We start from the raw sequence: 12736 nt of genomic DNA on the forward strand, positions 1-12736 counted from the left end.
CCATGTTTGATTTGGGCTTACGCCTGGTGTGTGAATGGCGCTTCATCAACGTTAGATGAGTTTCTGTGCTCCAGCGTTCTCCAACACATTGAGAAGTGTTGGAGTCTATTAGCAGCGGTCGTGTGAAAGCAATCCGAACAACCAAAGTGGGATGGAGGGATATGAGAAGGCAGAGGGAAAAAAGATTCATAAACAAAAAGAGGCCTCTGTGCTGCTGCAGAGGAGGAACGGCGTCTTCTCGAGTGAGAAACTGAGTGGTAGTTTTAAAGGGCCGCACTCCTCTCAGATTAAAACCACATTGTTTTAGCAGCACACGCTGGTATTTCCTCTCAGTCGGGCCGCTCAGAGCTTCTGGGTGGAGCACGGGAGGGGGGAACGCGAGTGCCTAAGCAGCACTGCAGCTGACTATCAACAGCAGCACATGGAAATGCCTCGGCTGCTCCCACCGTGCCAGGCTAGAAACAACTGTAATATTCTAGAGAGACAGACATCGCCAGTCGTTAGGTCCTGGAGGGCTGAAGGGTGCTCTGGTTGAGGTTCCCCGGCTCCATCTGTCAGCTGGAATAAAATTCAAATGCAATTCTGGCTAGCTCGGGTTTGCAGGGATCCCTGTAACACGGGCAAACCACAGCTTGTTGCATTTCTGTGTATCAGAGTTTTCATGTCATTTCGGCTGAAAATGGGAATGATCTTGCACCTCCTATCTCTCAGATCAGTTAAACAGCTTCAGAATAACACTGATTTGATCATTTGCTGGGCCAGATGTGTGCACACCTCTGACTTTTATTTATCTTTAAAATGAGCTGCTTCTGAAATCTGCAGTAATAAAACCATGTGGCTGGTGTGTTGAAGATGCCTCTGCTGCTGCCAGCACAGCTTGGACCAGTCGGTTCATGGATTCCGGACTTTACGGGGTGTCCTGCTGTGCCTGGCACGAGGATGCTGGCAGTGAATGGTTTGGGGATTGTGGATTGCAGGGTGAGGCATAAGCATGGACTGGGCTCGTTCCAGTGCTTCCAGTTTTTGTGGCGTGGGTGCAAGGTTTTCCCAGCAGAGCACTGAAGAAGAGATGAGTGGTATTGACTTCAAGTGTTAGTGGTCTTAATGTTGTAGTTAATTATTAGTTATTAGCCATAGTTACTCACTTAGATGGTCTGGTTAGAAACACCACCAACAAAGTTGGTGGTGTTTCTATCTGATATTTATCACATTAAACAAACTCCTTATAAAACAGAGATGGACACAGTAAATGTCTATGTAGTCAGTTTTACATAATATACATAATATACAGTTTTAATAACTTAAGCAGTTAGACCAAAGTCCTCCTTTGATGCTTTATGCTGACTAGTGACTGCAGCCTAGTGGCTCACGTTATTACCCAGAATGCCATTTGGCAGTAAACACTGTAGCACCGATTCTGCGATTTCTGGCCGGAGATGCGTTAGTTCCCATGAGCGTTCAGGAAGAGCTCGCCGTATCTGGTGTCTGGCTGTGAAAAGCTAAAGTGGTGTTTTCACAGATCCGGTGGATTATACAGTTGTATGTGTCTATATGTGAGCATATGTGTAATCTTCAGGGATTAAGATGACTCCAGTCCAGCCAGAGCAGAGGGATTGTGGGCAGCTGTGATTGTGGACAGCGAGGTTTAAAAACCCCAAACAGCGATTTTAATCCAAAGCTGAGAGGAAAACTGTAACAATCCTCACACAAGCTTATTTTTCTAACCGTTAGCACAACCCCTGCTCTAAAGGGCTTATGATCGGTTTAACCTGGAGATTTATTTACCCATTGAAAGCTAACTGAGCACACATGTTCTTTTCCAGCAACGCCCTGCTCCAGAACTCACACATTTACACAGCCAGTCGTCTGCCGGAGGCCAGCGAGCTTCTCGACTGGAGCCAACTGGGACATGTTTATTATTGAAAGAGTCCATGACGGGATGGTAGCTGCTAAGAGTCTCAATAGTCTCTTTCCACACCCAAACTTTCTAACCACGTGTAGACATTTGAACTATTAACCTCAGGTATTCTGAACTTTTAGTGCCTGATCGGCACCTTTTGCTTTGAAAAGTCCAGCCATGTCTACCCAGAGCTATAATGCACTTCATTCACATACTCATATACTTAATTATATTATATGCTACTATAAACTAAAAGCAGTGTTGCCGAAGCAGTATGCTACACTGATTGGCCACGAGACTGCTGCTGCTTTATAAACAAAAACAATTTACCTGCTTGTCACTGATTATGTGTCCTTGTTGCAGATGTTCAGTTGCTGTATATGTGTATAGTTACAGGTACGTGTTTTTGTACGAGTGTCACCTGTCTGAGTTGTATCATCGGTGACCTGAAGTTGTTCTCTAGCTCTTGTATGATGTTCTTTACATGTAGCGGATGACTGAGTGAGTAAAGTCGCCCTTTGGCTTGTGGTACACGTTTGAAGATCTATTAATGAGGCTTTTGTTACCTTCTTATTTTAAAAGTTGAAGATGTTCGGATAAAAGCGGACACGTCGGCAAGTTTTCAGCTAACAGTAGCACTAGCTAGCCTGCTATCTGTCAGCTGGTTTTAATGCGTTTTCCACATTGCTGTGACACACCCCTTTATCCATTCATGCATACACAGAGGGTTGCTGTAACCTTTTAAATTCATGGATCAATATAACGTTTTACTTTCAAAACTTACGATGGTCCCTGTGCTCAGTGTCCCCCTCCCCTTTGGTTGTTCCACACTTCTGCCAGCATGTCTGGAGTCACTGGAACCACTGCTGTTGTTGTGCTGCTACTTGTGAATCCCTTCTTTTTAACCGTACACGTTTCCATTGTTATTGGTGACCAGCTGCGTTTGTTTAATCATGCTGCAGAACTTCAGAGAGGTAAAAACCTTAATAATAAACTGTCCTCAGACAGTTTACTGACATCCACGTGACATTGATGATGTGCTGCTTAATTATTCTGAAATCACTCGCAGGTATTTGGGATGGTTGCTAATGTTAGATATGGAAAGCGCTACAAACCAAAATGTTTAAAATCTTAATTCCTAATCCTGCCACAGCTACACGCTCAGGAGGCGTGAGGCTGTGTAACCACTGGGACAACAGTCGAGCTTTGGCCGGCTGTATCTGCTGCACTGCACCTCTCTGTGCTGTTGTACATTTCCTGGCTAACACAGCTGCTCAGCCACTCTGCACCCCCCTGAGATCGCAGTCAGCTACACCAAGAGCCAAAGTCTGGGTCACCACTTCCTCCATCTCCTTCCCTCCTCCTCCTTTTCTCCAAATTGCAGCTGGCGGATGTAATTGAATTAAAGAGGAAGCCTCTTCTTTGGGTTTATGTGTGCAGGAGTGCGGTTGATGTGATGTACAGCAGGAACACGGGAACATGTTTTAATTGCATATCAATAATTTTATTAGTCGCTGTTAGGGAGAGGTGACTTTTTTCTTCTTTTGTTTAAGAGTTCACTATCTGTGGTGTTTCAAAAGCTCATACCTTATAGATATACTCTCTTTGGAGCATCCAAGTACAACAGCTGTCCGTCCATCCAATTTAATACGTCTGCCAAAGCAATCAAGAGTGTTTGCTTGAAGAAATGTTTTTTTTTTTTGCTCAGTCGATAGTTTCCACTCTTCCTTGTCCAAATCATTTCCTCCTTTTATTTCATGGCCAAACTCTCGGGCGATCGAGAGTAAAAACACCCCTGCCAACAGTGACGTCACCCCCGCAGACATCACGCCGCTCCAGTCGTCGTGATCAGCCGGGTTCATCATTGAAAATCTTCCCTTTTTGTGTATCGATTGCTCACCACTCATCGTGTTTCTGAAAGTACCGGAAGGTCGCGTAGTTCAGGGTGCTGTACGCTCCGTTTCTTCCTGTCCTGGGGTCAGCGTGGGCAGCAGCTTTGGATCAGATTTCAGCTGCTGATGACGGACACACAGGTTTTTGTTGTCTTTAAAGAAACAATCTGCTGTTAAGTGTCTGAGAAGATGGTGGATTTTTAGAGAATATTGTTGAATGCAGGAATTAATTACTGCACCACTAACTCAATATCGATATACTGAAGGAAAAAAACCCAAAAATCAATGCCTCGAGCTCCAGAAGTCTTGGTTTCTATTGTTTTGTTCAACATTCAAACATCTGAAACCACTTGCAGTGTCATCACTCCATCTTTCTGCTGTTAAACAGTGTGTTCGATATTTTCCTGAAAAGCTTAATAATGATTTTCCAAGCATGGAAATGCTGCAGCTTTTGCGTTGGATGGATTATTTTTAGAACACGATAAATCGACATATCTGCTGATACACATCATGTTGTTGTCCTTTCATAAACTGACCACTATGCAAGCTCGCAGCACGTACCGTAATTACACTTTTAACTGAATAACCTCGTGTTCTACTTGCTGTCAGAAAAGTGACGTTTTTGCAGCAGGGAGTTAAAGGGAAAGATGTTAGACTTTCCAGAAGCATCAGCAGAAAAACAACAACAATCTTCTGTGAACAGCTGGATTTTTTGGCAGGGCGTTAGCCTCATAAAGCAAATTGAACCCAACCTTTTGTGCTGTTTGCAGAAAATTGCACTGAACGAGGCAGCATTATATTCCTAAAAAGAAGTGCCTGTACGAGGGTGTGTGGCCTCCATTAACACATTCTGCAAATTGGGAAGTGTGCGTCTATTTTGAGGCTGTGCGGTCAGTCCTGTGGGTTCCTTCTAAGTAGCTTTTAGTAGGGTTTGATAAGACTTCAACACACACACACACACTCCTCACGTCACTGTTAAAACCAATAGTCTTACAAGGTATTAAACCTCCATTTTCATTTTCCCTGAAGCAGCTTTTGTTTGAAGGCGTGTGAAACGCACCGGCTCCCCTGATAACGCAGCACTTTGTAGGTTATCGACAGGCAGAGGTCTGCGCTGAAGTGATCTCTATCAGATCTTTCCAGCGATGGGCCACAGACTTTTTCACATGCCAGCTCAGATCAGGTTATATCTTTAATCCTTCTTTTACCTGAAGGGCTTTCAAGATGTTTCTTTCTTCACTGCAGATGTGGTTCGTGATGGATTTGGAGATTATTTGTCATCATTTTTAGCTCGGACAAAGAGACAGAGGGCAGCATGGAGCAACGTTCATGCTGGGAGGGAGGAGAGAGATCGTCTTTTATTTTGACACGCAGGTTGTCGAGCTGTTTTTTTTTTTTTTTTTTTTTACAGGAAACTGAATCCCTACCAGCATTTGGACTGTTGCTAATCTTCTGACCTCAGAAAGCGCGATGAAACAAGCTTATGAAATATAATATTTTAACAGTTTTACAGTGTGTTATAAAGCATTTATAAACAGTTTATACCCAGGTACCACTTGCCTTCCTGTTTAGCGATTCGTCATGGATGTATAGTCAGAAACAAATTAACAGTTATAAATTTGCCTGCAGCTATGCAGTAGTACTGTGCAGTAATTTAAAATGCATTAAGGCATTTTTTGTGTTACTGGTTTGAAATTTAATCTCGAGTTGGTGCACTCGTGTCGATACACTTCGTATGCAGCGCTGCATAAAAATACAGACTAAATCAGAGCAAACGTAAAATCAAAAAATAAAATAAATGCATCAGCAATGTTTCAGAAACTGATGAAATTTTAAACAGGCAAAAACACATGAAGTCTGGACTCCCACTCCATCTTTGGAGGCTTCTTTTCTCGAGCAGGTAGAAATTTGAGGTATTTTTTTCATGTCAGAGTGACGAGCAGCATTTCAGATCCCACACGTCAGTTAATCAGTTATCGAGCGATGCTAATGGATAAATTAAGCTTAGACCGAGCGCCAAAACCAAAGGAGGTACTTTTGACTGGACCTCGGAGCTTCCCCACTGCTATCAGACTCTTGAACAGTTGATTTATTTTAACAGCAATAATAATTTTTGCACATCAGGTCATCTCACATATCAAACCAGCATATTAAGCTCATAGCTCCTTTGCACATAAATATATTTAACACTTCAACTTATTTTTTTGTTTCCACTTATTATTAATGCTTTTTCTTTGCACACGTGACAATAAACACTTTGAATCTTTGGAGCTTCTGCAGTTTTTGCTCCTTTCTTCTCAGGATCTACGGCTCATTGTCAGCCGAGTGTGTGAATCTGAGGAGGCTTCAATTGGACTCCATGATCGGCGTGAACTCCAGGCCTTTTGTCCTCTTAGCACCATCACTGTGATGAATCAAGGGGCCACTATTTAAACCTGTTCTAGTTTTGTTGGTTAAAGTTTTGGTTCTAGTTTTGTTGGTTAAAGATCACACACTTTTAAAGATAAAAGTGTGTGATCTGCGGTTCCTGCAGCAGAGGTGAGAGGGAGGTTTATAACGGAGTGAGTGACTGAGTACGTGCATCATTTATGTGTTTATCAGAAATCCAACTGTCACCATCTCAGCCCTGAAGGTAAATATCGTCTGACGGCCGGCTCGACTTGAAGCACAGGTGCAAGCTTGTGCGTTTATGTGCACGAAGAGACACCGGCAGTGTCAGATATCAAAGGTGATCCTGTTCTATTTTGGGAACCTCTTTTGTAGGCAAATTTTACCGGCTATAGGATCCACACACACACACACACACACACACACACACACACACACACACACACACACACAGATCTTTATGCTCAAATGTCTTTAAAAAACATTTTCTCTTACTGTAAAAACAGCTTCCACGTGACATTTGTCCGTGTGTTTCCCTGTTCTATTTAGGGAATCATGACAGCATGCAAATTTGTTCTGGCTGCAGGACCTGCACGCTCTCACTGTACACACAGCTCTCACAACCTGTTTAAACCTGGCATCCTTTAAAAAAAAACAAAACTCTCACATCACCTTTTACTGCTAACTCGAAGCTGCTGGCAGCAGCTGTAGGGAAGCAAGTCTTTCTTTAAACCTGTCCAGGGTTGACACTGACTTACTTAACCTGGGATGTGACCGAGCTCGCTTATTTGTGTACTGCAATCCGATCACAATGCATGCATGCGGCATAGCCAGTGCATTTAAATGGCGGCTGTAAAAAGCAGAAATGACCTCCAGCTTGTTCAGCTGTTCACTAGGTGTTTAAAATCTTACTTTGATTTGCTGCTTAAAGTGAATGTGACTGACTCCTTCGTTATAGTTGTAGCTGCAGCCCCTTATCATTTCACCTCCTTCCTCCCTTCATGAGAGCTCTCTTCTGACTTGCTTCCACTTGTAAACGAGATTAGAAAAGCAGATACTCATATTAGGGATATCCCATCTCACTGACATCACGCAGAGCCAAGAGCAGAAACAACCTTTAATAAAGTTTCAGAGCAACCTGAAGCCTGAGCCTCATAGGGTCATACTGTGATGTCACAGAGAGACAGAAATGAAGAAAAACCATTATAGGGCCAATCCAATAATCTGTATTATTGTTGAGACATGCTGAACACAAAAATGTGTTTTTGGTTTTTTCTAAATTGATTTGTAACATCCGCTGGGTGCATGTTTCAGATTATGTGTCTTAATCTAGTGTAACGGACATGTGACGATCAGCCTGGGTGATCTACTGAAAAAAGAACAAAAAACGCTGACCTTGTGACCCAAGTCATCCTCAGTGAGTCGGTCCGATCCGGTCACAAGATGCCTGAGCAGGCGGGGGGACTTTCCTCGGACATGTAGGTCAGTTTGCTGGAGTTCGGCGCTGTGAGAAGTCGACCCCTCGGGACAGCAGAGATGACCGTAAACCTTCAGTCTCTCTGTTTTTGGTCTAACTGCAGGAAATGAAGTCACTCCAGAGGATTTGTTTTCCTGGATGATGACTTCATTATTCCGGTTTTATTAAGTTTGCTTTTTCAATGGAAAGCGATTCTACAGCTGTAAAGTCCCGTTTTGTAAAATCTGGATAATCGCACACGATGATGTCCCGTTTTAGAAAATATGTAGACAGTGCCTCGGCTTCGGCCTCTATTTTGAGCGTGGGGATATTCAGATATGTTGGATTTTCCAGTATTATTTTCTTTGCAGCAAGCATACACCAGGGGAACCCCCCAAGCAGAAAGGAATGAGCAGAGAAGCCCTCAAAGACAAACATCTTTGTCTTTGAAGCAGAGGTGGTGGTCGCTCGTATACAAGAGCAGATGAGGCCAAAATTCCTGATTTTAACACTGTAGCTCTGCACTTCAGAGAATCAGCTGTCAAACAGATGCCCTGGATTTGCTTTTTTATTGAGTTTTGATGGTGGCACTCCTTTTTACTTTTGAACCATGCTGGCTGCTTTATGTGGCGGCTAATGCTAAAAAATTCTCATAAGACAGATTTCAGGGGGACATTTAAGACTATTATAAGTGTTGGGGCCACACTTGTGAATCTTTGAATCGGTGGGTTTTATTTAGTCCCATTTCCCTAAGTGTGAAAAATCTGTTGTGCAGTCTGCCTTCTACAAAAACCCTTTGAAAGAAAAAGCTCACTGAATTTGAGTTCAGTGCTATAAAGGATGCCACCTATGCAGGAATCAATGCCCACCCCCAAATCTGAAATAAATAAAATCACATTTTTTGATAGTTCAGGCTTTTCACTTTGACACAGTCGAATACGTCCAGTTTTCAAACCATACTGAACTGTGCTCTCATGTAAGAAAGGATGTGAATCATTGTTTCAGATTTTCCTGTGAAATTCAGCTCGTTCCAGTTAAAATAAAGATATTTGAGCCAATCATTACAGTAAAAATTGAATCTTCGTTGCCCCTCCTGTGTGCTGGCAGTCGTTGTAACCCCAGGAGAAGTTACGGATCCCGAGTGGTCGAAGGCTCGAGATGTGAGGAAAAACCCGGCAGCAGGAGTGTGTGTGTGTGTGTGTGTGTGTGTGTGTGTGTGTCCTCTCTTACCTCACTGTGAAGTCAGCTGACAAACAGACCAATTTGTTTATGGGGCAGCATGTTTAGGCAGGCAGTGTTGGACTGTACCAACAGGGTAGGGGTGTGTGTCCATACTGTGAAATCAGGTGAAAAGCAGTTTTCTTCCTTCCAGGACTAAAAATGGAGGGTACACGGTGAAGTCATTGTCAGTTCACAGCTGCAGAGTGTGTGTGTGTGTGTGTGTGTGTGTGTGTCTGTGTGTGTATGTTGACAAGAAAAGGCAGCGTCAGTAGCTGAATGTCAGCAGACACCTTCAGCCCTTTGTCTGTGCAGACAAGGTCGACCTGCTTCCTCCTTAAAACTAATAAGCTGCTTGTCTTTGAGTGTGCATGTTAATTGAATGGGTGTGTGTGTGCTGCCAGTGGGGAATAAGCAGCCAGTGTTTCCACACACTGGTCCACAGACGAGGACGGCGGCTCGTCTGAGCGGAGCATGAAGCTCAGTTTGCTGCTGTCAGTTTTTTATTCTTGCTGGCCGAAATGCTCGGTGAGTAGAAGAAAGCTGTGTGTGTGTGTGTCTGCGTGTGTGTGGAAGCTGATTTTCTTGATCTAATTATCTTAATTGGAATAAATGTCTGACTTCAGGGTGTTTGTTTTTCTCATTGGTGAATGGCAGGAGTTTGAGTTTTGTGTTTTTAACCACGTAAAACTTTAAAATGAACTTTGCTGTGATCTGAAAGTTTTCGTTTTTCAAAGACAGCAGTGACGATGTAAAGCGCCGTGCGTCTGCTCTGCAGCTTTCCTCACCGTGTGTGACTGCTGACCAGCTTGCTTCGGTGCACCTATAACGTCATACGGACTGTTGGCCCTGATTCTGTCGCTGGTACGATAGGCTTTGCACCTGCTTCATGACAAACAAAGAATGTAAATACTGGGCGCTGATGTAACCAAATAGAGGAGATGAGCAGGTTTTTACTCTGAAGAAGCGCTGTGAGCGTATCCAGTGATCGTTACGTGATTATTGCAGTCAAAAGAATTCAGATTATTGTTGATTTTAACTCTTTATCACGCTACGTTCTTTTTTTCCTCTAGAAAATAATTAAATTTGAGTACAAGATGGTGAACTGAGCATAGATGTAGTTCACACAGGCCTCTGAGACGATCTTGTAAGATTTAGGACCGACTATGCTGACTGATCTCAGTGCAGCTACACATCAGCTGATGGCTAACCTGATCCCCTTCTGCAAGGCCAGAGGGAACGCTGTTTAAGATATCTTAAGCCTGCATTATACTCCATTGCAGACATGGACAGCTGGAGGCCCGACGGCTGAGTAATCATTCCTGTTAGTTATTTCACATCAGCTTGAAGTCCATCGCCTGGGAATCCTGTGTAGTTGGTGCATTGTAATGTTAATTGTCCACAATAATATACAAAGTTTACGACCCAGGTGCATCCTAGTGGAAATTATAAGCCCTGCTTTAGTCTGCAGGAAGTTTGTGTACATCTGCAAGCCCCTTCACAACCCACCTCCAACATAACCTCTGTTTTCATGCTGGATCCGACTTAAAAACAAATTTCTTTATGCTGGAAGCTGCTTTGTTTTGTGCTGCGTCTCCCTTCCTTTATTTGTAGTTGAGTCTTTTTGAAGAGCTGAACAGCAGGAAGAACTCTGGGTATACAATAATATAAAACAAATAATATGAACAAATCAATATTTAGTTATTATCTGGCTGATCAATCTTCAAACTCATTTTCTGTTCTGTTGATTTCAGTCTCTTTCAGCTGATGGTGCAGCTTATTGCACGCTGATAAAGAGCAGTGATAAACTGGTTTGTTGACAGTTGGGATTAAATACGAGATAACCAACCGTAAACCAGGGACAGCAAAGATCTGTTTAGTTTTCTTCTGAAAATGTTGAGAAATCTTCTGCAGAACGTCTCTGAGACACATTCAGGATGTTTTTAAGGTAAATAAAAACCTCCTGTTCTCACAGACTTTGTTACTAACAGTGTTTTTATGGGGGCGACTTCTGTGAGCACTTTGCCGATGGCCTGCTGTTGTTGCTGCTCCTCTCTCCTTAATGACATCAAGGCTTTGCACTCTGTGTTTTACTGCACATGAAGCTGAAACACTATTTGGTCTCAGGGCCTTTGACCATTTTAATCCAGAACAGAGAGATGTGTCAACAAGTCAGACACAGGTGTGATCGCCATTTATGCAACTGTAAGACTGGAGACAGTATCTGAGGTTCTCAGGCCTAACAACCTTTGTCCTCTGATTTTGGGTTTGCAGCACCTTCTGATATTAATTGTTTAGCTGCAAAGGTGCTATTGGAATAAAGCTTACTCCACATTAGTAAGCTGTTTATATGATAGTGGCAGTCACAGAGCAGAAACGGAGCCATTAAAAGCACCTAGAGTTGCATCAGTACTGAGTTAGTACAGGATAGAATCGGAGGTCAGGACAGGTGAAAGCACCGTCGCTGAATTCCCGGGACAGCTCGTCATCTCTGTGGCAAAAAGTTTAGAAATTTGTCACACTCACTGTGGACATTCCCCAGATTCTTGGCTCCGAGTTTCAGGTCTATGCCTTGAGTGCAATACAACCACCAAATCAGATTCCTTGGATGCCTCTGACATCTTTATCTGCATCAGCATCTGGCATATTAGATTTTCCACCATAATGAAATCAATAGAAACATTTTCCTTTTTGCAGGTTACAGTTTTTATTTTTGCAATGATACACAAAACTGGCACAAATTCTGGCTGAAACTCACAAAATGTATCAAATGAACCTGAGATTTGTTTAAAGCCTTTGATGTCATTTTTGCCGCCGATTCCAACTGAAGCAGCAAGTTGTCTTATAATAGTCGTCTTATTAGCAACAGCACCGACGGTTTAATTAACTTTGTATTTGTTAGACGCTTCGGCCCGAGTGAACACCATCTGTACTCGATGAAGGCACGTGTTCCAGACACATTCGTTTCCTTTCTCGTTTCATGCGGTCGAACATAAACTGTAACGGGACTTTCCACCCAGTCCTCCTTATTGTGCGTGTAATGGTTTTGCTGGCACTAGAGTAAGTTTAGCTCTGTTTTTCCACAAGCGCGCAGGACGACCATAAATCATTTTAAACTGCGTCCACTGATTGAAATCCAGCATACATGTATTTGTAATTGTCATGTGCCACGAGGAAGCACGGTTACACGCTCCTTTCTCCAGTTTTATGACGGCCAGAGGAGGAATTTTGTTAATGTAGCACCTTCGTCAAGTTGCGCCACGTGTGCTTCGTCTCCGCCTCAGACTGAAGAAGAAGGTGTTGTGTCTGTGCTTACAGGTTTTGCTGTCGAATCTGTTTATTAGGGAAGGAAAACGAACTCTTTTAAACATCACGAGGCACAAACGGGCCAAGAAACTCCCACAGAGCCGCTGTCCAGGGAAAATGTCATAACTGTAAAATGTAGCAAGTCAAAGAATCATAGAGGAGCAGCCTGACACCCGCCAGACTTTCAGGTCGAAGGAGATGGTTTTCTCAGCTCCTTACAGATGAAAACAGCCCAGAGTTTTGTTTTCTCAGCTGACAAAACTCAAGTTTAAAACCATGTAAAGTTTTAATGGTTACCGACACACAGGCTCAAAGTGTGTGTGATTGTACCTGTGTGGAGGTGAGCACTGAATCAGCATGTTGTTACTGTAAACACCTGCTGAATGTGTGTGTGTCTGTGTGTGTGTGTCCTGCCTTCATCCCCGGAGGAGCCCTTGGGCGTTTCCTCCAACTGTTGTTAATGAGTGTTTGTGTGGATTTTCTCTGTGTTTAACTTCCATCATCAGTCATAACCATTGGCAGCGTTTCATAAAAAATAAAAACAACTTTCAAAAGCAGGCACAAATAAAAATGCCC

The 12736-nt window shown here is 43.1% G+C and overlaps 1 protein-coding gene across 8 annotated transcripts in view; it reads left to right on the top strand.

Annotated features, from left to right (window-relative positions):
• LOC146647574 (disco-interacting protein 2 homolog C) overlaps nucleotides 1–12736 on the top strand; it is a 195635-nt gene that overhangs the window by 85161 nt on the left and 97738 nt on the right. The window contains exon 1 of one of the 8 annotated variants that reach the window (XM_085388744.1): nucleotides 9070–9382. The exons of the other annotated variants lie outside the window; for them this stretch is intronic. Coding sequence (XP_085244870.1) covers nucleotides 9376–9382 — 7 coding nt within the window. The 5' untranslated portion in view covers nucleotides 9070–9375. Of the gene's footprint in view, nucleotides 1–9069; nucleotides 9383–12736 lie in introns of those variants that run through there. 8 annotated transcript variants of the gene reach the window in all.

Source organism: Rhamphochromis longiceps, linkage group LG18 (assembly GCF_057381845.1).
Source record: "Rhamphochromis longiceps isolate RC_006_pf linkage group LG18, R_longiceps_female_GT1.1, whole genome shotgun sequence".
NCBI lineage: Eukaryota > Metazoa > Chordata > Actinopteri > Cichliformes > Cichlidae > Rhamphochromis > Rhamphochromis longiceps.